The 26,535-nt window shown below is 38.6% G+C and overlaps 2 protein-coding genes across 5 annotated transcripts in view; one reads left to right on the forward strand and one right to left on the reverse strand.

The window, feature by feature from the left end:
• Window positions 1–2,313: 2,313 nt before the first annotated feature.
• Window positions 2,314–4,119, forward strand: LOC133296781 (uncharacterized). The gene has a single exon (XM_061495838.1). The coding sequence runs from the start codon at window positions 2,314–2,316 to the stop codon at window positions 4,117–4,119; it is 1,806 nt and encodes a 601-aa protein (XP_061351822.1).
• Window positions 4,120–6,668: 2,549 nt separating this feature from the next.
• The window catches only part of LOC133296780 (suppressor of RPS4-RLD 1-like), a 29,302-nt gene continuing 9,435 nt past the window's right edge, over window positions 6,669–26,535 (reverse strand). For 2 of the 4 annotated variants that reach the window (XM_061495837.1, XM_061495834.1), the window contains 14 exons: window positions 25,116–25,186; window positions 24,952–25,008; window positions 24,313–24,421; window positions 24,152–24,232; window positions 23,556–23,642; window positions 23,097–23,303; window positions 21,822–22,153; window positions 19,827–19,913; window positions 19,648–19,747; window positions 7,914–8,005; window positions 7,795–7,833; window positions 7,598–7,688; window positions 7,169–7,266; window positions 6,669–7,078 (listed from right to left, as the gene is read on the reverse strand). In XM_061495837.1, coding sequence (XP_061351821.1) covers window positions 6,790–7,078; window positions 7,169–7,266; window positions 7,598–7,688; window positions 7,795–7,833; window positions 7,914–8,005; window positions 19,648–19,747; window positions 19,827–19,913; window positions 21,822–22,153; window positions 23,097–23,303; window positions 23,556–23,642; window positions 24,152–24,232; window positions 24,313–24,421; window positions 24,952–25,008; window positions 25,116–25,186 — 1,740 coding nt within the window. In that variant the 3' untranslated portion in view covers window positions 6,669–6,789. Of the gene's footprint in view, window positions 7,097–7,168; window positions 7,267–7,597; window positions 7,689–7,794; window positions 7,834–7,913; window positions 8,006–19,647; window positions 19,748–19,826; window positions 19,914–21,821; window positions 22,154–23,096; window positions 23,304–23,555; window positions 23,643–24,151; window positions 24,233–24,312; window positions 24,422–24,951; window positions 25,009–25,115; window positions 25,187–26,535 lie in introns of all 4 variants that reach the window. The other 2 variants (XM_061495836.1, XM_061495833.1) reach the window with 1 other exon arrangement.

A 26,535-nucleotide genomic window follows, 5' to 3' on the forward strand; every position in this document is an offset into this window, starting at 1 on the left:
CCGTACATGCAGCTCTGAATATGAACACGACAGTTCAGCCAAAACCCTAAGATGTGCTCCGTCCAACCACCTCACAATGTTAAAACCTTCTACTTCGAAAAATGTTGTATCAAGTGATTTGGCCCCACGTATGGGTCGGTTAGCAAAGTCACGGACAAATGAATCATGAACCACGGGGTCATGCTCGAACAAGTATCCGAATGGGAGGTTGACAGGAGCGAGCTCTTCATCTTGTGGCCTTGACGAAGACGGATGGTCTTGTCGTACCTTCTTATGTCTCTCATTTCCCACGTTATTCGATCTTCTACGCGCAGCCATGGGAACATCGGTACCTACAATGCAAGTGGAAACAATATCAATGGACAATAACAATATCAAAAAATTTTAAAATTCAGTATAAAAAACTAAACCCTAACCCTAAAATAAAACATAAAACAAACCCTATACCTATACCCCTACCATAAAAACAGGAACGTAAACCCTAAACCCAATCAAAAACAGCAACCCAAACCCAAACAGCAACCCTAACCCTAACCCTAACCCTAACCCATCGCAGGAAAACAATCTTATACCCTAACCTAAAAACAGGAACCCTAACCCTACACCCCAAACAAAATAGCAGCCCTTACCCTAACCCTAAGCTACCACATCAACCCTAGTCAATTACCCTCACATCAAACTCAACACTCTACCCCTAACCTAAAGTCACAAAACCGCAAACAACCTTCTACCATAAACAAGAAATTTAAAAAAACAGAAACCAAAGCATGGAGAAAACAAAAAAAAAAACTAAACCTAAAACCAAATGCAAGTCAGAAAACGTTACCTACAATGTCAATTTTGCAAGTTGGGAACCAATGATGCTTCAATCGGACCTTCAAGGGATGAGATTCGGACTTGGTTGAAGAGAGGGGTTCTTGGAGCGAAATTAGTCGACTAGGGTTTGAAAATAACCCCCTTTGCGAAATGGGGGGTTTTTAAAAAACCTGATCCGCGATATTTAGTCGACTAAATAATGGCCTTAGTCGACTAAATGTGCTCGACATGTAGTCGATCAAGGTGAATATTTAATCGACTAAAATTCGTGTTTCTTGATTTCTGAATTTTGCCCATTTAGTCGATTAAAAGTGCAACTTGATCGACTAAATGAGGGCAGGATGATGGATAGTTCTAGGGGAGGGGCAAGTTGGTTATTAATTAATAAGGGGCAAAAGGGTCAAAAAGCCGATACACGAGTACTTAGAATATATAGCAAATGGCATAGACAGTATTAACAAAACAAAAAATAAAAATAGAGGGCCATATAGATGGAATTAAATATCTAATAATCGAAACAAAACAAAAACAAACACGTTAATATTGTAAACCAAAAGAAGATTTAGTCACTTCACACGCAAAGCATTCACCCATTAAACCAAAAATAAAAAATAAAAAAGAAAAAAAATATTTAGTTTAATTCGAGCATATAGGGAAAATACACACTGCACAAAAATCAATTCAAGCATATATAACGGTTTAATATTTTTTTTTTCTGCAAAAATATTTTCTTTATTATGTTCACATAAAAGTAAGTGAATTCTATTATAAAAAAATTAATGAAATTCACTTACTTTTATATTATTGTGGCAAAAAATATTTCTACCGCAAAAACAGAAATATTTTAATACAATCAGCAGGGAGCAGGGGAGTTTGAATACTTAATTTCCAAGAGATATTGATGAAGAGTATAATAAGTTACGATTTATAACTAGTTTGTATGCTTTTGTTCAGAGTAGATTCATTGTCTACCCCAGTCAACAGGTAATGAAGGTTCATCTGTATAGTGTTGTGGCTTTGTTTGTTCATCAACCATATATTTGTTCAGCTAATCCGTTATATTATAGCCCTCATTTTAATGGACTTAAAAGCTTCATTTAATATATGGTTTCACTTGGTCTTGTTCCAAAACCATTTCCGCTTTCATATATTCATTAAGACCTCCGTAGAATGTAACAGAACAAGCTATTCAAATTAACACAACCTATTCACTTGGGAGTACTGAAAGAAAAAGAAACCCCGTTGAATTTTCTTCAACTTTGGATCATTTGTTTGAAGAAGAAATCATGCATCCCACGTATTGAACAGAGGCCCTTATGATACTTACTTTCTGTACTGTACATGTAACATGTGCTACTCAACTCACTTTCTTTTCACGAGCCACAAGGTCTCCAACATGCCAAAATAACCCACCCGTATATAATTAATCTTTGGGATATGTGTTTCATCATCCATACCAAAGACTATCTATCCAAAACATCAAACTCATCTCTATCCATGGTGTCCCAAATTTCAAAAATTTCAACTAGCAAGACTAGTCATAATTTGCTACCTGATAAGCCAACATGCAAAAACTGTTCCTGTTTCTTCTGCATCTTGTCTGAAACTGTCCCTTCTATTAGAAGAACTAAAATTGCCCATTACTTCAAACAAATGCCTCTAAGAGAAGACCAAGAACATATCCTGGTTTTAAGTGGGATATGGAAAATCGCCATGACTAAACCAAACGATCCAGAATTTCCTTCCCTTGGCAGCTTTAGATGTATGGCCAAACTGATTAGAAAAGGTGTCAAGGACAAAGGTTGGCTTCTTAGGCACCAGAACATATATATACCATATTATGCAGCACATATCATTGGTTCCTATACCATGCACAAAGCTAAGTTTGCCAAAAAAGCTGTTAAGTCTATGGTGGTTCAGCCACTAGTGGAACTGCTTCGAGGTAAGATAAGTTGGGTTGAACAAAGAGTTGCACTTCGAGCACTGAATCATCTGGCTAGCCATGAAGCTACTTTTGAAGCCGTTAATGAACATAGATCAGAAATCATAGAAGCAGCTATTAACATAGCTTCCACGTGCCTAAATGAGGTATATGATAAGTTTGTTTGCTTGAAGGAGTCACATAGATTGGAGTACCATAGAAACTTGCTAACAAGAGGGTTTGGAAGCTTGGAATTAGAAAATAGAAAAGCAGAAGAATGGGGTAGCCAGCTTCAGTGCTGGTCTCTCTATCTCATAGATTGCTTTGCATGCAAAGAAAAATCTCTCAGATTTATCTGCAAGAAGAAATTCTTGAAGGGTTTATGTGGAATGTGGGGAGGGATGGCAAATCCATCTTCACCTGGTGGAATAGGACTTCTACGAACTCTGTGTCACACCCAAATTGGAAGACAAAGTATAGCAGATTTGCAAGAAGTGATAGAGAATTTTTGTAACGTGGCAAGATCCTCAGATGATAGGCAACACATGGCTATTGAAAGTCTTTTCGAACTTCTCAGAGACCCAGTAACAAGGTATAAAGTAATAGACACTGCAGCTCCAGTTCTTGTTGATTTGGTAGAACTCAGAGACATAAGAGGAAAACACAAAGTTGGACAAGCAATCATGCAGATTCTGTTGCAGGATTACCACAAAATCAAGTTTTACAAGTTGAGTTTGAATAGCGAAAGAACAAGGAGAACACTAGAAGAATTATGGGATTTGAAGGTAGAAAGAGTTAAGAGAGAAAGACTAATGAATGAGCAAGAAATCAGAGAAAAAGAAGCCTTGTCGAGTGTTCTGAAACAAGAAGGAAATCAGAGATTTTTGTCAGGGGAGATTGAAAAGGCTGTGATGAAGTACACAGAGGCTTTGGATTTGTGCCCTCTTAAACTTAGGAAAGAGAGGATTGTGCTTCATAGCAACAGAGCTCAGTGTCATTTGCTTCTTAAAGATGCAGAATCTGCTATAAGCGATACCACTCGAGCTCTGTGCCTATCGGATGTGGCGTGTCCTCACAGTAAGAGTTTGTGGAGAAGATCACAAGCTTATGACATGAAAGGGCTCGCTAAAGAGAGCTTAATGGATTGTTTAAAGTTCATCAGCACCCGCTTCAGGTCTTGGAAGACAAAGGGACTCAAAATCCCTTACTATGCAGCACGTATGGTTAACAAGCATATGAACTCCACGTGGCTCTTTGCTTCAGCCAAGTCAAAGTGGTGTAGCAAACACGAAGCACTGAAAGAGTTCATGATGAGCCAAAATCAATTTGATGTTATGAACTTGAGGAAGAAAACGAGGAGAAAAATGAAAGGTGAGTTCTAAACTGTTTGTGAGATATGTCAAAACCCAAATAAGTCACCTTTTAAGTTCCATGCTGGTTAAGTTATCGTGTTATGCATGGGTACGCTTATAATAGAGAGTCATGCATTGCTGTGGGGAATGGAGTATCTTAACCCTTTTCTTGTTTAAAATACAGGTTTGGGTTCCATCGTAGAAGAGCCTTTCGTCGGGAGAAGAGTACGGGAGAGAAGAAAGTCAAGAAGGACAAGTCAAGGGTGAGGCTTAGGCGAAGATGAGAAAAAGGACCTAACTATCAGGGATCTTCCACACTGGCATGTCCACTACGTTTGCCTTCATTCACAAGGAAGTGCCAAAATATTCTTCTATGAGAATTTGCTAATGACCTTAAATTAATAGACATAGAACAGTAATGGCATTTCTTAGTAATGTTTTCTCTATCAATAGTTACGAATGGTCTCTTAACCAATATGGTGAAGTGAAGATACAAGAGTGCTGAAAATGAAAAAAAACGGCCTGTAATATATATTTACGCCCTTGATTCGTGTGAGGTTTCGTTAGTTGAATGTGAGAATAATATATACACACACATGAAAGGATCAACTTATCTTTACACTAAGAATAACAAATCTTACATGTACCTGTATCATCTAACAAATCTAATTATTAGTCACGTGAGTTTATTAGACACTAATTTAAAATAGTGTAAAATGATTTTCCCTGTATGCATGTGTGCGTGCACAGTGCACATATGTATGCAGAGGAAGCAATAGTATATAAATGTCGTTGGAAAAGAATGGGCGGTGGAATTTTTTTGAAGTTCTTAATTTTTATTTAACAATATATGAAGAAGTATGTGAAAATTCTGTTAGAAAAGAGTCTTTCTATAACTGTATATCGTTGCTCTTAACGAAAATGCTAGAGGACTTAATTCCAGAATATCCCACATACCGGTGAAAGAATGACAGCGTATAATTCAGGTTAATATTCTCAAAAGTCAAAACGTCATAGGCAATCTTTTCGTCTAAAAATAAAGCACATGCATTTCAAAACATTGGCATATCTTTTCTCGCCTTCCGACAATACTAAATGGCAATCACGCTTGAAGAAGTATAGGTATAGGTAGCTCAAGATATAATCTATTGATGGGTTTATCAACTTTATTAGGTATTTGGTGGCACCGAATCAGATGTCAAGCAGCTACTCAAGAATTCAACAATCAACACCCAATAAATAAGACAAATAAATAACTAAAGATATTTCAGGGGTGATTTTTTCCTGCCAAGCACTCATAACTTGAACCTCCATCGCAGCAGCAATTTTATTGCAAAATATATATGAATGAGCATAACTTTCGTACATCAATTCAAGTAAAATAGGAACAAAATCTAATATTTAAGAATCATTGTGAAAATGTTTTAGTTATATCTGTCAACCAACAAGCGAAATGATACTTCAGTTTAGATAAATGTAACTTTTTATTTTATATTAGAGATGTAAATATTTTTTTATTTCTTCATCAATTCATCGATTATTTTTATTTTATTTTTCAATTCGATTCAAGTTCGATCACATCCACAAAGGGGTGACTTTCCTAAAACTAAGTACCCTTATTACAAGGGTTGTAATCTTTTTCACGCGAACAAATAATTATTATTGACACAATTACATATATGAGATTTCAACCTGTGATTTGATCTCACAGAGAATGCCCATGACTTTAACCCCTATGTCACATATATGTATGTCAAACAGTTTAATAGGATATATATAGAAAAATAATTAGCCTAATAAAATTGAACTTATTTTTACATTTTCAGTTTAATCCTACTTTTTTTTCTGTTGTGTCGGTTAAATTGTTATTTACAATATAGGCCTATTAATATAAATAGGCTTAAATACATTGAATATATAGATGATGAATTAAAGATCTAAAATAAAATAACTAAAAAAATCTTAATTCAAATAAATTTTAGCTTTTAAAATAGTAGATATGAAATATACTGATGATATTTATTATCCTTTATTCTACTCACCTCAAAATCTATCAAATGAAATGGTCGCCTTAAATCAATTGATGTTATTAGACTCTGAAACTTCAAAAATTTAGCAAAAAATATTCACAGCAGGATAAAAGTTGGAAAAAGGACAAAACTAGATTGTGATGTTTAAGCATATAATATTCCCCTAAATATTATTTTACGATCTCTCGCAAAATCTACAGATCATTCACAATAAAGTTGGGTTTATGCGTCTTATCCTACCAAACTGTTTTGATTTTTTCTGCGCACTAAACAATAAAATAATTATATACGGAAGGTTGAATATCTCAATCGTGGATGTACACCTAACCATTAACCATAACGAGAATAATAGAGATAAAACAGGAAATAAAGTGAAGGATGGAGGATTTTTTTAAAAAAAGGGTTTCAAGAATTAGGATAGCGGCGATTCTTGCTGTGAACAATTCAATAAGTGAAATACAGACAGAAAACATGCGACTGTTTGGGGCGCGCAGGGGCCCACGAGGCAACTAGTGGTTGTTGAAAAATTGGAGAGAAGAGAAATGGTAATTTTATCACCCAATGCAATAACGTACAATATTGTACAATAATCGTTAACATATGGTTACAATGTAACAAGCCCGTTTACAGTTAATATGCAGTTAACTCACCTGGTCATGTTTACAGGAGTTCAATCATCAGAAAAGCTCAAAGCAGCAACAACCGATCCTGTTGTTGCAAAAGTTGATGCGATATCAGGGTAGTCTTTCCACGAGGTTGTCACCTTCAGACATGGGTATAGCCATGTTTTAACCGAATCCACAAAGGAGTCTGGATCCAAGCTCAAAATGGCTTCCCAATCAACCTGTAAACCCTGTGGGATGCTTCCCGTGAACTCCATATTGGCAGCAAGTAACAAGCCCAGCATAACTACAAATCCAACCGCAGCAGATCCCCTAGACAGCGGCATAAAATTATACCTGAAAAGCAGTTCAGTCCTATTTACAGAAATGACTTTCAAATGCTAAAAAAACAAAACAGATAATTTGTACATTACGAAAATGTCATACCAGTAATATGTCATCCTTAAAATTGCATCTCTCACGTTTTCTAGTGTGTTGAAATCAGTAGACCCATAATTTTCACCACAGTAAGCATTGCAGAGAGTCTAACAGAAAACAGTCCCAAGATGGATATAAGGTAAATGTCACAATTCATTTAGTAACTTGAACTATAAACAAATAAACAAAAACATGTTTTCAGATGAAACTTCAAGAAGAATAAAATATCTGTCAGCAAATTTCTAAAGCTGGCAATGACCATGTAAGTAAAAATGATGATCGAATGAAAGAGGTGGCCATTTTTACCAATGACCATTGGTAAAGATGCTAAAGAAACATTCTTTAGATATAAGCCACATAAATTGACCATATAAGGGGGCATATCTATCACAATCAGCTAAATAATATACTAAAAGTTGTTTGGTATGAGAAACATACTTCCCATGCCATTGCCATTTCTGCATCATAATCTTCCCATCTAGCAGGTGTACAAGGTGTTCTAATTGCAAAGTCAAAACCATGTTCCTTCCTGAAAAAATATTCAATTCCCCAATAAAATATACAAGAATAAAAAGTAAAATAAAGCAGCCAAGAAAAGGAAATTGGAATTTCCACAAGGCTTGTATCTCGCTTACATTTTTACAAGGGTTATTCTTGTCCCTTCAAGCTGCTTCCTGAAGAAACATTAACAAGCAAAAAGTAAGCATTTGAAGAAATTATGTTTCCAGAGACTATTAGCACTATGGAAACTTACCCTTCAAATGCAATACTGTTGCACCAGGTAGCCAACCAGAATTCCTCACCAACAACTCTATAAAGATCAGAGCACGATTTTGCATGCATGATCTGCATATCAAACATTAAAGTTTCAATTTTCAAAAAAGGATATACTACAATAATATTATTAATCAAGCTATGTTATACAAAACACAAAAAGCAAGTAACATCCACCAGGACTATTATTAAAATTTAACATTTGAACGAAAGAAAATAATCTGGAAGCATTTATTTGTTAAAAAGATCATTGACAAAAAAAATCCCTGAGCTACAATTGTATTTAGAAGGTGGAAAGTATATTACAATGGCCCATTCCTCGAACAATCAAGGCCCTTTGCGGATTTCTAGGACTCAACCGGTATTATTGCCGATTTGTGAAAAACTTGGGAAAAATAGCTCAACCCTTAACGGGTTTGCTCAAGAAGGGGAGCTTTGAGTGGAGTATCGCGGCAGAGGAGTCCTTCAATACCTTTAAGCAAGCTACGGTGACAACCCCTATGTTGTCTCTATCCGATTTTTCCAAGCCCTTCGCGATTTAATGTGATGCCTCTGGAAGAGGGATTGGGGCAGCTTTGATGCAAGACAAACACCCCATTGCATTTTTTAGCAAGGTGTAACAGTAAGGACAACAATTTTCCAGAAATAACAGAAACAGGGACAATTTGTATTAATTCAGTAAATCACTGTAACGATTACATGTAAATTCCATGACAGATTTCTTCCATAATCTCTCTAATTACATAACTGAATAAGAAATACGAAATAAAGAAAATAAGAAAGATAATTTCAGAGGTGTTGGAGAGCCTCTGATCTCTCCTTAGGCCCAAGTTCTTAATTCTCCAAAGATGCCTCTCTACTCCTCTTGATTCCTTTTTTATCCCCAGCTCTCTAACCGTTTGCTGACTCAGCCAAACCGTGTGTTGCACTCGTTGCTGTATGGAAACCATTATCCAATGTTGCACCTGCATTGAAGTTAGTTACACCGCAAGGAGAGGTTGATTCCCTGACACGCTGCCTATGGTAAGTCTTTAATATAGGAGGAGTTGTATCAATACTCCCCCCTAAATTAAGAACCTTGTCCTCAAGGTTGAACTCCGGGAATTGACGATGTAGCATGTAAGAGTCCTCCCATGAGTCCTCAAAAGGAGGAAGAAGCTTCCAGCGAATCAGGACCTCCACAGCTCCACCCAGTGTTTTACGCCACTGTAACACCTCGGATGGTTCCACCACCAGCTCAAAATCTTCAGATAACATAGAAGGAAGAGGCTGGACCTTGGCTAGCTCTAAAGTGGGAAGTGCCTTTTTGAGTAAGGATACGTGGAAGACAGGATGTATAAGACAAGAAGGAGGTAACTCCAACTTATATGCTGCTGCCCCAACCTTTGCCAACACCCGATATGGACCATAAAAACGGGGGCTAAGCTTCTCATTAACTCTCCGAGCCAAAGTCTTGAGTCTATATGGCTGAATTTTCAGAAAAACCATGTCATCAAGCTCTAATTGGACGTCCCTACGATGCTTATCTGCCTGGACTTTCATACGGTTTTGTGCTTTTGTTAAATGTTGTTGTAGCTCCCCAAGAACAGCATCCTTGTCCTGTAACATTTTGTCCACTGCAGCCACCTGTATAGCGTGTCCAACTCGGAACAAAGAGGGGGGGTCAGATCCATACAAAGCCTTAAAAGGGGAAACACCCGTAGAAGATTTATAAGTGGTATTATACCAGTACTCAGCCCAATGTAACCAGTTCGGCCATTGCTTAGGGCGCGGGTTACAGAAACATCTAAGATATGTCTCTAAACATTTGTTAACAATTTCAGTTTGCCCATTAGATTGCGGATGATAAGCAGTGCTATACCTAAGGGAGGTACCAGCCTGCTTAAATAATTCGGACCAGAAATGGCTAATAAAAACCCGGTCTCTGTCAGAGACAATGGATAAGGGAAACCCATGCAGTTTGACAATATGTTTTATAAACAGAACAGCAACCTCTTGAGCACTATAAGGATGACAGAGGGGAATAAAATGAGCAAATTTAGTAAGTCTGTCCACCACTACTAATATTGTGTCCACCCCACAAGCCTTTGGCAAACCACCCACAAAATCTAATGAGATATCAGACCATACCTGACTGGGAATGGGTAGAGGCTGTAAAAGACCAGCAGGGGTTAAATTTGAAGCCTTACACTGTTGACACACAGCACACCGAGCCATATAGCCTTGTATATCTTTCTTCATCCCCTCCCAATAAACAAAATTGGAGATTCGTTTAAAAGTGCGAAAAAAATCCGGAATGGCCCCCAACAGGGGTGGCATGAAATTCCCTGAGTAAGGTGTCAATGAGCTTAGATGTTTTTGGGATTACTAATCGGTCATGAAAAGTCAACTTCCCACTCATCAGTTGAAAGCCAGGGTGCTTGGAAGGATCTGCAGCCAAGTCTAGCACTAACTGCCGAAGAGTAGAATCAGCCCCTTACTCTTGCTCAATTTGCTCCACCATGGGCAGCCTTACTGTAGAAAAAGAAAAAAATTCTCCCCTCCTAGAAAGAGCGTCTGCCACCACATTTTCCTTCCCCGGATGATATTGAACCTCGAAGTCAAATCCTAGAAGTTTAGAGGTCCATTTCTGTTGGTCCTCTCCTAACACCCTTTGGTCCATAAGGAATTTGAGGCTTTTCTGGTCAGTTTTGATTACAAAGTGTCTACCCAAAAGGTAATAACGCCACCTTTGGACAGCAAAAACCAAAGCCATCAGCTCCTTTTCATAAACAGACTTCCCCTGTGCCATTGGAGAAAAACCTTGGCTAATGAATGCTAACGGCCTCCCTTCTTGCATAAGAGAAGCTCCAATGCCTTTACCCGAAGCGTCGGTGACCACCGTAAACAGCTTATTAAAATCAGGTAAGGCAAGGGTGGGCAGATCACACATGATGAGTTTGAGTTGGTCAAAAGCAACCTGAGCTGCCTCACTCCAACAGAAGGCATTTTTCTTCAACAGATCCGTTAAAGGCTTGGCCAATATGCCATATCCCTGCACAAATTTCCTATAATATCCGGTTAAACCAAGGAACCCACGTAACCCTTTAGTATCTTTAGGGACCGGCCACTGTTGCATAGCCATGGTCTTTGAAGGGTCAGCTGCCACTCCCTTAGAACTGATGATATGGCCAAGGTATTCAATCTGAGGCTGCCCAAAAGTGCATTTTTTTCTATTTGCATACCGTTGTTGTCGCCTCAACTCCTCTAAAACAGCCCTCAAATGCTGAATATGCACTTCTTCAGAATGGCTGTAAACCAGTATGTCGTCAAAGAACACTAATACAAACTTGCGAAGGAATGGTTTAAGGACTTCATTCATCAAGGCTTGGAAAGTAGATGGGGCGTTTGTCAAACCGAAGGGCATTACGAGATATTCGTAATGGCCCTCATGAGTTCGAAAAGCTGTCTTCTCAATGTCATCTTCCTTCATCCGGATTTGGTTGAACCCGGATTTCAAATCCAGCTTAGAAAAAATGCTAGCTGCCCCAATTTCATCAATTAATTCATCTATGACTGGCATTGGGAATTTATCAGGCACTGTTATCTTATTCAATTTCCTATAGTCAACACATACTCGCCAACTGTTGTCTTTTTTTTTTACCAGAATTGCAGGGCTTGAACAAGGGCTCACACTTGGCCTAATCATACCAGTACGCAACAATTCATTGACATTTTTCTCAATTTCATCCTTCTGATAGAAAGGGTACCTGTATGGGCGAATATTGGGGACATCATTCCCAGGTTTGAGGAGGATGGCATGATCTCTGCTGCGTTTGGGAGGGAGACCCGAAGGGACAGCAAAAATATCCTCAAACTCCCCCAGCAACTGCTTCAATTCTTCCCACTCCTTCTGATCTTCAGGAATAGAAAATGACTGCCACTTAGGATGCACCAAAAAACCTTGTCCATCATTTTGAATTGCCTTCGTGATAGCTTTAAAGGAAGCCTCTGAGCATGAGAGTTCAGGTTCAGCCTGAATGATTTACCCTTCGTCCTTCTTGTTCAAAGCTGAGAGAGAGTTCCCGAAAATTTGCTTTAATGGTACCCAACTCCCGTAACCAGTCCATACCCAACACCACATCCACACCTCCAAGCTTGAACAAGAACAAATCCTGAACTACTTCAATTCCCTGAAACCGAATCCCTACTCCTTGACATACCCCATCACAAATTAAACGGTCACCGTTACCAATCTCCACCTTGTACTCAGAAGTTTTAGTCGTCTTCAAGCCGAGCTCCCGAGCAGTCTCCTCCTTGATAAAATTATGCGTGGCTCCGCTATCAATCAGAATTACAACCTTATGGCCTCCGATTTCACCCCATAATCGCATCGATCTACTAGATGCCAGCCCTAATAAGCTATGAGACGAAAGCTGGAACGTGACATTTGGAGCGTCGTTGTCCGGAGCGTCGTTGTCCGGAGCGTGGTCTTCTTCTTCACCATCGACGACCAACAACAGGTTCAGTTGCTTCGATTTACAGCGATGGCCAGGGTTCCACCGTTCCTCGCAATGGAAGCACAACCCCTTGCGAGAACGCTCCTGCCACTCAGCTTGAGGCAATCGTCGACTACTGGTACGGTTGTTGCTGCTGCCTTGGCTCTCCTCCATGCGCGTGTATTGATTAGCTGCGTTAGGGTTCGTTGGCGTTTTGGGGCTTTCGTGCGTAGGGTTCGAAGTAGTAGAGAATACTTGACCCACTCTCTGTCCCGCTACCCCATAATTACCCTGACCCGTAGTGGTTCGGGCTCCATTTGCATGGCTGGATTTAGCAGGCCCAAAATAACGCCCTGGCCATTTCCTCCAATTCCCTCAGCCCTCCAAGCCCAATTTCGCCTCTCAATACGCTGTGCCTTCTTCATCATCAACGGCAAGCTATCTAAGGGCTGCAATAAGAGTTCCTCCCTGATGCAAGTGGTCAAGCCGTTTAGCCAGATTACCCGAAGGACCTCATCATCAACGAAATCCAAGCTTCCACTTATCTTCTCAAAATCTCTTCTGTAATCCTGTACATTTCCCACCTGACGCAAACCCAGCAGCTCATGGAGTGGGTTTCCCTCTAGATCGGGTTGGAAACGGCTTAATATCTCGGCTCGGAATAATTCCCAGGAGGTGATTGTGGTACTCCTCTCCCACCATTGGTACCAGTGTAGGGCCTCCCCCTCGAGAACGATCATTACCGCCCTCAATTGCTCTCCATCGGTCATCGGGTTTACTTCAAAATACCTTTCCGCTCGAGTTAGCCAATCGTACACCCCCACACCGGAGAAATAAGGCAACTCCAGCCGCCTCCTCATAGTCTCTCCGTGATACTTCCTTCTGGGTTCGTGTCCCGATAGCTCCGAAGAGCCCCTGCTCCCTCCTCCTTCACGTACTCGCCGCACACGGCTCCTGGACCGACTAGCCTCTCGATTATCATTCATATTCTGCATTCCCCTTAAGACTTCAGCTAACCCTGCTTCAACTCGTTGTATCCCTTCCTCGGTTCGTACAACTCTTTCCTCCAAAATTTCAATACGACGATCCATCGTTCTCGTCAAGACCATTCAACGCTCCCAAGAAAAGAGAGCTTTGATACCAATTGTAACAGTAAGGACAACAATTTTCCAGAAATAACAGAAACAGGGACAATTTGTATTAATTCAGTAAATCACTGTAACGATTACATGTAAATTCCATGACAGATTTCTTCCATAATCTCTCTAATTACAGAACTGAATAAGAAATACGAAATAAAGAAAATAAGCAAGATAATTTCAGAGGTGTTGGAGAGCCTCTGATCTCTCCTTAGGCCCAAGTTCTTAATTCTCCAAAGATGCCTCTCTACTCCTCTTGATTCCCTTTTTATCCTCAGCTCTCTAACCGTTTGCTGACTCAGCCAAACCGTGTGTTGCACTCGTTGCTGTATGGAAACCATTATCCAATGTTGCACCTGCATTGAAGTTAGTTACACCGCAAGGAGAGGTTGATTCCCTGACACGCTGCCTATGGTAAGTCTTTAATATAGGAGGAGTTGTATCACAAGGCATTAGCACCAACAACCTTATCCAAGTCTGTGTACGAGAAAGAGTTGATGGCTCTAGTATTGGCAATTCAATATTGGATACGTTACTTATTGGGAAAAAGATTCACTATCTATACTAACCAGAGGAGTCTTAAATTTCTCCTAAAACAGCAGATTACAACACAAGATCAGCAACACTGGCTAGCCAAACTCATCGGCTATCAATTCGACATCATGTACAAGGTGGGGTCAAGCAATAAGGTGGCCAATGCGTTATCAAGGAGAAAGGAAGAAATGGAGTTCCGAGCTATTTCTAAGCCGTTTTGGCAAGAGATAGAAAGAATTGAGGAAGTGAGATCCAATGCTTGCATAGATTTGGGGGATTTACGGAAGAATCCGAATTGAAATCCTCACTATACGCTTGAGGGAGAAAGATTATTTTATAAAAGGCAATTAGTTCTGTCTTGTAATTCTGCCTGGATCCTGAAGTTACTCCAAGAATTTCACTCGTCGCCTATTGGAGGATGTAAAGAACTTGAGGTCACCACCCCAAAAGCTAGCTCAAAGGGTGGGAGTGCCCAAGGTCTTATAAACCTCACATTAGTTGCCCATACAACCAATGTGGGACTATATTTCTCAACACGCCCCCTCACACGAGAGCCCACTGGGCTTGAAGGGTGGACAACATACAAGCCCACCTACATGTGGAAATTCCACTACAAAGAAAGTGAGAGGCGGTGAGATTTCGAACGCTCTGATACCATGTAAAGAACTTGAGGTCACCACCCCAAAAGCTAGCTCAAAGGGTGGGAGTGCCCAAGGTCTTATAAACCTCACATTAGTTGCCCATACAACCAATGTGGGACTATATTTCTCAACAGAGGACACGGGCGTTTTGCACTTTTAGAAGGTTGGCGCAGTATGTCTTTTGGATAGGGATGAAAGGAAGTGTGACGACTTATGTGGCAGCCTGCCCCACTAACCCACTTGCCAAAGAAGCAAGTATAAAACATCTTCTCCAACCGGATTACTGCAACCTCTACCCATACCAAATGCATCTGGTAAGAACTTAGCATGGGCTTTATAGTGGGACTGCCAAGATTTAAGGGGTAGTGGTGATTGAGAAGTTGAGCAAATACGCTCCTTTTGAGATGATCAAACACCCCTTCACTGCCAGAGGTATTGCTGGAGTCTTTGTGAAAGAAATTGTACGCCTGCATCCTATTCATTTTAAGTGATCGGGACAGAACCTTTATTAGCAATTGCTGACAAGAGTTCTTTAAATTACAAGGCATCGTCCTTAAATTTAGCACCACATATTACCTAGAGACTGATGGACAGACGGAGGTAATTAAATTACACTGCTCTGATACCAAATTGATGGAACTAGAAAAATAATACTGAATTTGACCGTAAATTGATGAAAAACATAAATGGAGACAAGCTCCTTACAAACACTAATCGCAGAAAATAAACCCAAAAGACCTCAACTTCCCCTCAAAGCCAACATACCTAGGCTTCAAGAGATCCCTAATTTCCCCACCAAACCAATACTCAATTCATGACCACCTCACTACACACACACACACACTCCTTTTATTTTCTCCTCTAAGAAAATTCTAGAAAGTTTCCTAACAAATTAACTAACCTATTCACTATTTTTAGGCCCATCACTTTTGTTCTGAATAGCCTCGCGCATAGGATGCATTCCTTCCATGGGCAAAATATTGGTATAATATTGGCTTTCATTCTGCCGCCCACTGCACCGCATTTGAGATAGTATATGGTAGACCTCACCCTACGTTCACTAAGTTCATCCCAGGGGAAACTTTGGTATAAGCAGTCGCTCAAGATCTGATGGATAGGGATGAGGCTCTTAGACAATTAAAATTCCATACACAGGGCTCAATCGCATATGCCCTCCAAGTTAAGCCTGAAACTAGCTGGCCCAATTTTATGGACCCTACTTGGTAGTGAAGCAGATTGGCCCAATGGCGTTCAGGTTGTAGCTTCCTGCTACGGCAAGGATACATCCTGTTTTCCATGATTCCAAACTAAAATAGGCAGTGGGAGAACAATCAGTCGAAGAGGAACTGCTTAATGACTTAGAGATTGATGAGCACATTTGTTATCCAGCACAAGTGCTAGGTTATAGGCAGGTCCAACACCACAGGGAGATGATTGACCAACTGCTCATCTAATGGCAAATCAACCACCAGAAGAAGCCGCATGGGAAAAAGTAACATCCATTCAAGGCCAATTCCCCAACTTCAACCTAAAGGGCAAGGTCGATTCTTTGTTTTTTTATTTTTTTTTTTTTTGGGGGGGGGGGGGGGGGGGGGGGGATTGATTATTGATACAGTTGATGCAAGGAAACTCGCAATTTGGAGGGTCTACACCAAAAAAGGAAAGACCGATAATTAATTTGGTCACAAATTAATAATCATATGGAATGGGATGTTGAGATATGATTTGATTACTATTTGGGTCATAAATACTTTTACTTTCCAGATTTATTCTTTTTAAATTCCAGATTACTTAGTTTCCAAATTTAATTGCTGATTTGATTATGTTGCCAATTCTATCATTTTATTAGTTTATTTAAAGGCTGGTTCAGAATTGATAGGGGAGAGAGAATTTAGTTTTTGAATTGAGACCAATACAGAGTGCCCTTTTGGAGTGAGGAGAGTCTTCTTTGTATTACCTTTACGTTTCTTCTTATCCATAAAAAAGAATACCGTATCAAAACGTGATCCAAACTGTTAGAAAATAGTATAAACCATTAAAAAGTTCTCACCCAACAGCTTAAGTTTTTGGGCTGAATTGGTTCTATACATGGTATCAGAGCCCCGTGTCCCGAGTTCGATCCTCACCGCCCCCCACTTTCTCTTGTGGAATTTTCTTAGCACAGGTAGGTGGGCCTGTACATTGTCCACTCTTCAAGTCCAATGGGCTCTCGTATGAGGGGACATATTAGAAAATAATATAAACCATTAAAAAGCTCTCACCCACCAGCTTAAACTTTTGGGCTGAATTGGTTTTTTACACAAATTCTCACCCGCAATATACACGGGAGGAAGGGAGGCTATTTTACAATACCTCAGCCTAGATTCCCAAATTGCTTCATGAATTTCACTCATCTCCTTCATGCGGACATGCTGGTGTATTTTGTACATTTAGAAGACTAGCTTAATCCATTTTGAGTGGGAATGAAAGAGACAATGGATGCATTTGTTGCTGCTTACCAAGTTTGCCAATGGAATAAGTATCAAACTTCTCCTATTGCCCATTCCTTATGCTATTTTGGTGGGGCTGAGTATGGATTTCATCGTGGGGATACCAAGATTTAAGGGGTTTGATTATATACAAGTTGTGGTTGATAGATGGAGCAAGTATGCTCATTTTGTCATGGTGAAACATCCATCCACAGCAATGAGTATTGCAAAAGTTTTTGTTATATAGAGGTTTTTGCTTAGATGGCATTCCTTCAACTACTGTTAGTGATCGGGATCGAACTTTCATTAATCAATTTTGGCAAGAGGTTTTTCAGGTTGTAGGGTACCACTCTTAAACACCATACGGCTTATCACCCTAAAACCGATGGGCAAATGGAGATAATTAATCCAACCTTAGATACCTACATGCGTTGTTTCTGTTCTCAGCAACCCAAAGTATAGGGCGAATTCCTTCCTTGGGCCGAGAATTGGTATAATATGAGCTTTCGCTCGGCTGCCCAATACACTCCTTTTGAAGTAATTTATGGTAGACCCTTTCCAACTATTACGATGTTTTTTCCGGGGGAGACATTAGTAGAAGCAGTTGCCCAAAACTTCAGGGGTCGAGATGTGGCCCATAGACAACTTAAATTTCATTTGCATCGGGCTCAATCATATATGTCCAGAAAAGCCAATAAATATAGGATGCCTATGGACATTCGGAATGGGGATCAGGTCTATTTGAAGATAAGAACACGACGGCAATGTTCCATGCCTTCAAAATTGGATCCAAAGCTTGCTACCAGGTTTTATGGACCTTATTTGGTGCTGAAACAGGTGGGTCTTGTAGCTTTTGTGCTGCAACATCCTGTAGGAGCCCATATACATCTTATCTTTCCCGTTTCGCAGTTCAAAAAGGCTATAGGGGAGCATTTGTTGGGAGAGGAATTACCGGCAGATTTGCAGGTTGATGGTTTCAAATTTTATCCAGCCCAAGTTTTGAGAAATAGGCCGCTTCAGCAGCAAGGGGAGCTCATTGATCAAGTCCTGATCCAATATGGAAAGGCCAGCAACTTGAGGAAGCTACTTGGGAGGACGTGACTACAAGCTCAATTTCCATATTTCAACCTTGAGGGCAAGGTTGATTCTCAAGGGGAGAAGTATTGATACGACTGCTACTGATAAACCCATGGTTTGGAAGGTTTACACAAGGAGAGCAATAATCAATAATTGATTTGATCGAAAATCAAGAGCAAAAATCAATAATTGATTTAATCGAAAATCCATTATTGATTTGGTCAATAATTTATTACTGATTTGAGTCAATGATTTTATTTAGTTTCAAATTCCATTAATTTGATTTTGTCATTTACTTTGTTGCCAATTCTGTTTTGTTGTTGCCAATTCAGCAGTTACCTTTCTGTAAGGGGGACCTTGAATATACATTAGCCTTACCCAATAGTTTAAACTTTTGCGTTGAATTGGTTCTTTACATGGTATCAGAGCCTCGGTGTACCGGATTCGACCCTCACCGCCCTCACTTTCTTTCTAGTGGAATTTTTTTTTCGCACAGGTAGGTGGGCCTGTGCATTGTTCACCCTTCAAGCCCATGGGCTCTCGTGTGAGGTGGCGTGTTGAGATATATAAAACCATTAATATAGCCTCACCCAACAGGTTTTTGGGTTGAATTGGTTCTTTATATATATATATATATGGATCAGGATCATTTCACACCAGTGTAAGTTACATTCTCAATCTTGTCTGTTGATCCCACTTATATCTACGGGCTCTAATTTTTTAGTAATGTGAGCCATTGGATACAAGTGGATCAATGGTCAAGATTGAGTGTAAGACTTCTAACTTACACCGGTGTAAGAATATCCTGCCCCTATATATATTTATATATATATATATATATATATATATATATATATATATATAAGTTGTGTGTCTTAGGAGATATGCAAGAATTGTTAGTTGGATTTGAGGAAAAGGGAGTGCCCTTTGTTAAGTGAGTTTCTCTTGTACTGTTTTATTGTCTTCTCTACCATTAATAAAAGAGAGTCTTATCATAGTCTATCTGACCTGATGAATGAGGAAAACTGCCTATCATGCAACTTGCGAATGTCAACTTTCTATTTTAGGAACACATTAACCCTATCTAAATGATATAAGGCTGGTTGAGATGTGCTATAAAACTTCGATTATCCCAACATGCTCTGTGAGCATCTAGAAACCAGGCCTATAAAGAATAAAATATGTCTATCCTGCAAGTATAACTTTAGTGTATCACCCAGCATAACAATTGCATAAGAGATGCATTTCTGACATGAGACAAGCAAACTAAAACTTTTTCAACGCTAAACCTTTTTGGGGTTAAAAGTCATGGCAGAGTGCTTTTACATAGTAAATCAAGCAATGTTACAGGAAAAGGCACAAAAATTAACAATTCACCTTTTCTAATTTCCCATCTTTGGAAAGATGAATAATCTCATCTGTTTTGCTGTGGACAATTGGTCTCTCCTTCATTACAGTCTTCGCAATATTCAATGTCCTGTGGCATTTAAAAATAATAAGCACTTTCTAAGCCAGTCTATTAATGTTGAATTTATCAATAAAAACAGGCTCATTACCTTTCATAATTAGGAAAGTAACGGACAACTTTGGCTTGACCAAGAATCATAGGTGTGTGAGAACCAAATCCAGTATTAAACTCTTCACTGCAGTGCAAAGCAACCAATTCAAATCAAACACAAGATCTTAATTTTTATTTTTATTTTGTAATGAACACAAGATCTTAATTTGGTCCAACTCTGAAATAATAATCCGAAGAAAAACTAGGCACATTAACCAATATGGCTAACAGGCTAGCAACCAATAAAAGAAGAAAGTTATCTAAAGCAGACCAATATAATTCTGAGCTTATTGTCACAAATAAAGGAAAGTATATGCCTTAGAATAAAAGAAAATGACCTTTCAAAATTGCATAATTTGAAGAAGGGTTCGCTTTTTCTGCAAATAAGTTATCTGCAGTAAGCCCAATACGACGTCGTTTTGGGACGGAAATCATGGTATTTTTGTAATTTTAATTTATTCTAGGGTTATTATAGTCTTTGTTATTATAATTTTTTAATGTTTCAATCCAAAAACGATATCGTTTTGGGAGTAACGGTAGATAATTTATTTATCTGCGGTAACTGCAGAAATATTTTTCTGTTTGAATAAATGCAAAGCAATCATAGCAGAACAAGCAATAAAGACGTTAAACCACATAAAGCGGAAAATAACATGAAGGCTAAAATATACTTAGCCACTCTAGTTGCACTGGAAATTCATTTTCCTCCTTTCAATTGTAATACTTGAGTCAACCAAGTTTTCTGTGTAAGGGCAGTTTCTATCCCTCTTTTATGGTCCTTATATAATAAATAGGCTTCAGTTTTTTCTGAAGTCTAATCGAAAGAGATCAAGTTAGAGCTAACAAAAATGACAAGCCATCTTTTTTACAAAGCAGATCTAAAACCTCACCCTATCCACACACACACACACCCCACCCCCACCCCCCCCCCCCCAAAAAAAAAAAAAAAAAAAACCACCCCACAACAACAAAACAAAAAAAAAAACCCACACAAACACTAAAAGCACCAGAAAAGGGACAAAAGTTAACACAAGATTCTGAAGGACTAAACTGTAACAACAATCAAATGAGAAGGGACAAACCATATATGCAAAAAATTTAGAGGAATAAATAGTAAGAATTACAAGTAAAGGATCCAAATGAGATGAACATGGAATATTTTGTTAAAAGCAAATATGAATTATCAAATTTATTTATAAAAATCATCCACACTTTGAGAGAGTTTAGGGGAGAGAGAGAAAACTGAAATACAGAAGGAATGGTTAATTGTCATTACTTTGTAACAGAGACCTCATAGTTAACCTATCCTGAGAATACGAGAAGCTGCACACCATTATTTTACTCATTTAGACTCAAAAGACATAGAGTTGATTAAAGGTAAAGTATCAGGAAATCAGATTATTTTTTTAAAATTTTTGATAAAAAAGGAGTTGAAATCAGCAAGTTAGCATACAATACAAGTTTGTAAACTTATAGTTGAGATTAATTTGGAAATCTTAAGTGTAAATTTACACCCTCCTTGTCTACTCCCCCCAGTCATGTTATGGGGCTCTTTTACCATTATATGTTATTAATGTATTATATGAAGACCTCGTCTACACCAAAATAACATTTTTAGATGTAAGTATACTACCTCAAATATATTATGTCGTGTTTGAGGATATGACTATGACCTAGCAAACACTCATATTACCTGCACTAACTGAAAATAAAACGGGACCTTGAATATATTTAGAATTTATGCAAGAAAAGTTTACCACAATACATGATAGCTCTGTCATGCCTCTGGGACTACGGGATTTTATAGCACAATCAACAAAATTATAAATTAGAGAGATCAGAGAATGCACAAAAAAATGGAGATAAAAAGAGAAACTATGTGCGCAATGAATATAAATACCACACATTATAAAATATCTGAACAACAAATCTTGGGTGGGACTGACACATGATGTGCTCCTCCGATAGAATTATTAGCAACAAGATGGGATACCTTAGCTTGTTAACCCACACAACAGGGTCACAAGGCTCAGAAATCTGTCTCCATCTAACAGCTAATGAGTAAACATTGTGCCATGGCATTGTACGGCTGGATGATTTATCATCTATAGTGCCATGTGAAGGAGATGTATCCAAGGTACTACTCGTACTACAACCCGCACCTCCTCTGTTTTGACTGGGCATATTAATTCTTTCCCTTCTCCTGGCCCTTTTCCCAGTCTTTGAGTTTCCTTTATTAGAATATTTCCATTCGGCACGCAAGGAACGCCAAGCCTTTGAGACCTTCTGTGCAATTTCAATAGCAGCAAGTCCTGCCATTCGATGCTGATAAATAAGGAAATATTAACATATAGATATAGACAGGTTAAAAAGATGATTGTGCAAGCACAAAAATTATAAAGGAAAAAAATAACATAACTTGCAGATATTTAGAATAAAGCATCCAGAAAATAATCTAGCTTCATAAAGATACAAAACAAATTATATAAATAATCCATGTTTTTAGAACAAATTGAAAGCCAACATAAGTGATATTGATTCTATGAAAACCACAAGCATTTACTTAGGGAAATACAGTCAGAAATAAAAGATTTCTTTAACAGAAATTTATCCCGGGAGGGGGGGTTTCTGACCTGTTTTGTAGTTATAGCGTTAAAACTGGAAAAGTGACATCCTTTGCATATTTTATGATGTTATTTGACCATTATATATTAGGGTTTAGTGTTTGTCTTTTTAAAGTATATAGAATTGGTTTACCAAAACAAGAAAGGATATAGAATTGTGTTCTTTTAAGTGAGAGAAAGAGATACACAATGAAAATAATGGAGGGAGAAAGTGGGTGGTTTTTTTTTTTAATTTAAATTTTAAATAAAAAATACTAGTTTTAACTAAAATGACCATCCTTTAAAAGGACAAACATTTTTCCCTATATATTATTATCTCTTAGACAATAAATGAAAATAAAATCCTAACAACATGCCATGTAATATCTACCAGGAAGCAAATGGAAATAATATAACATGTTTTCTTCTTTTGCAGTTTGATTTTACAACATGATATAAACAACGATCATCCAATTTTTTAGATGCAACAAAATCCTTTTCAAAGTCTATTAGGATAAAGGAAAAATGTACAAGTCCAATTTAACACACCAAAAGACTGTCAAGAAATAAAAGTGGCGCTTAAAAAAAAGGATTTGTTGGAAAAGAAAGGAAAATGATTACAACCAATAAGCCACAAAAAAAGAGCAGGAAAGGAATAACTTTACCTGGCGTCTATTAGGGAGGAAACCAGGACAATCATACTGGATTTTCTTGCCAACGGAATCTGCAGCCTGTAGAAGAGCAGCCTTCTGCTTCGTAATAGTAAACTCTTGCTTTTTAAGCTTTCCCTTTCTTAATGACTCACGTAGAGGAGGTTGCCTGAAAACCTTTTCACATACATTCTTTGGATGCAATCTCTTGCACCAGTATTCCTGAATATAACGAAGATACAAATAAATATAATAGAAATGGGAACCCCGTACTTTACAAAACATGAATAACCACGTATGCCATGATTTAAAACCTAATTGCTAAAGATCTTTTAAACCCATATGAAACTCCCCATGGGCATGCTCAAGAAACTCTGAAGTCAAGTAAACAGGGTTTTCCAATTAAGATACCTTTGAATCAAGAAAGATGGAAATTACCAGGGAAAAAGGCAGAATAACTTTCATAAATTTTACCTTAAAAAGTGCATCAATATCTCCATCAATATCAAACCAGCAAAAATCACTGTTAAATTTTGAGGCAGTGTACAGAGCAATCTCTTTCTGCAAAAGAGGAAAAGTGTTGAAGTACATCATAGAACTAGGCTCTTAATAAATGAAACTTAACAAGGAGCATGTTAACTCCCAGAGCACCAATGACATATAAGTCCATCAGCAGAATTCCATAAAGCCATTAAAGAACGTACACAAGTTAGTTATATATAGCTGAATCATGGGAAGAAGATAGGTCCCACAAGTGTCTCGATGTAGACATACATGACAACTAAGTAGCATAAGGATCTAAAGCAGAAGTGAACAGCACTATTTGGAAACATGCCAACAGAAGTATACATGTTCAATTTAGCATGCTATTAATTTGTATATTGGTAGGGCTATCATCTCTCTCTTGCTCTAATTGAATGCTTCCTGTGACACTTCACTTCTCAATGCTCTCAACATTGTTAGCAGATTTTGTGACAGAGAAGGAAATGTTCTTACATTCTTTTTGACAAGTAGAATAGTATTTGAAAAAAAGATGGGTTGTAGATATACTATTTCACAATAAAACAAACCTGATAAAAGGCAAGGCACTGGAGCACGAACTTGTCCATTGAGTCCAATTCCAAATCCAGCACAGCATCATAATCCTTGACCTGTGACCATTAAATAAAGTCATAGCATGACAAATGAAAACTGAAATTTCACCCAAAAATTAAAATTAATATGATCATACCGCCTCTTTGTATTGTCCAACAGCATGGTAGCAGGAAGCTCGGTAATATAAACACTCAATATTGGCGCCATCAATGTTCAACTCCATTGTTAAATCCTTGATAGCCTTCCTGTCATAGTCAAACCCAATTTAAATCAGAAGTAAAATCAAGTAATAGAACATAGAGTACCAAAGTGAAACAATCACAACATAATTCTGGAATAGAACTACATGCTTTGACTTTGAGACTTCTGGAATACTCACAATCCCACCATAATTCTTCCTCAAATTGCCTGTTCTTTAATACAAACCAAAATTTCCAAATACAAAACCATCCTACTAATGAGATGCCATATCAATCAACATAATAGTCATGAAAAAAGGGCAAGTAATCTATGTTCTCCCCCCATGATCCCTCCTCAGTTCCTAAAACCAACAGTACTATCAACAATTTTTTTGTTCCTGAAAGGCTTCACCTTATTACATGTTCTACAATCCAAATTTGCTTCCATACTGCTTGTAAGTGTGCTGCTATATCATGAAGTTGTCCTTACTAGTTTTCATGGACCAAATTCTCAAGACCGCGGCAAGTAAGAAACAGTCACTTCAAATAAATATTCAACCTATAAAATTAAGCAGCAGGTATGGTTGTACAAATACCTGTGGTCACCCATTGCATGGGACAGAAGGGCACTGGAATGATAAGCTCTTGCAAACCTAACAACAAAACTTAAAAGCAATCAGCCTTGGGTGAAGTGAACAGGCACAAAGCAGCTAAAATAACAATGCTGATGTGAGTAATTTGGTTCATTCACAAAAACTACCTCCCATCAATTTGTAGCACCTCATTTAGACATTCCTGAGCTTTTATTGGTTTAGCTAAATCTTGATAGAACTGCCAAAATACACACATTCAGGTAACTGATAATAAATCACCAAACAGAATCGCTTTAAGCACATAACTGATAATAAATAGGCAGAAAAAGGGTAGCCTAATGATAGGATAAACACCTCTTCCTATCGAAATGGAGAGTTTATGGATATATTTATGTAAAAAAGAAGCGTATAAAATGGAAATTAACAGAGCGTAAGCTCCCAGCTATGGAGGTGTCTCCATGCCCTCTACAAATGTAGATGAAAGTAATACCAGCCTAAAACCCCAATAACAAACCACAGCACTATAAACTCTACCCATCCCACAATCAATTACAAGAATACCCATTACCCCGTAACTAATTAGCCATATCAGCAACATTCCCTTTCTTCACAGCAATGGCTCTAAGCTGAAAAACTTTAATTGGGCTGGACCATTTATTTGGTTTGGGCCTTGGTGAGACAATCGTATCAATATCCTCGCCATTAGAATTTGCCTTGTCCTCGAGGCTAAACACAGGAAACTGGCCCTGAATGTCGGCAGCCTTCTCCCACGTAGCTTCTTCCATGGGTTTGTATTTCCAGAGTATCAGTCATTCAGTATGGGACTGATCACCTTTTCCTAAAATTCGTTAAGCAAGCACCCCCTCTGGTTCAGGAGGTTCATCTGCAGTTAAGGCCAAACCAGGTGGGAGATTCCCTTCAACAGTTGAATTGCCAATAGCCTTTCGAAGCTATGAGACATGGAAGACAGGATGTATCCTGGCAGAGGCAGGCTTATAAGCCACAACTCCAACTTTAGCAATCACCTGAAAAGGGCTATAAAAGTGCGCAGATAACTTCGGATTAATTCTTTGAGCTACTGAAACTTGCCGGTGAGGCCTTAATTTCACATACGCCCAATTGCCCACAGGAAAGGAGACTTCACAACGATGAACATGCAGATGTTGCTTCATAGACTGCTGAGCTCTCATGAGATGGTGTTTCAACTGACGAAGAGCTTCATCTCTGTCCTATAGAACTCTAGCAACCGCATCCACCTGAGTTTCACCCTGCAAGTAATGCAGAATAGTAGGAGGGGGTCTCCTATACACAACCTCAAACGGTGTTGTGCCAGTAAAGCTGTGGAATGACGTATTATACTAGAATTCAGCCCATGAAATCCACAAAGACCAACTGTTTGGTTGCTCTGAAGCAAAACACCTCAGATAAGTTTCGAGTTAGTGATTAAGGACCTCTGTCTGACCATCAGTTTGGGGATGGTATGAGGTACTCATCTTCAATTCATTCCCTGCAAACGGAACAACTCCTTCCAAAAATTACTTAAGAACAGCGGATCACAGTCACTCACAATTGACCTCAGAAGGCCAT

Source organism: Gastrolobium bilobum, unplaced genomic scaffold, assembly GCF_033153095.1.
Source record: "Gastrolobium bilobum isolate Gb01-03AN ecotype WA unplaced genomic scaffold, APGP_CSIRO_Gbil_v1 utg41763, whole genome shotgun sequence".
NCBI lineage: Eukaryota > Viridiplantae > Streptophyta > Magnoliopsida > Fabales > Fabaceae > Gastrolobium > Gastrolobium bilobum.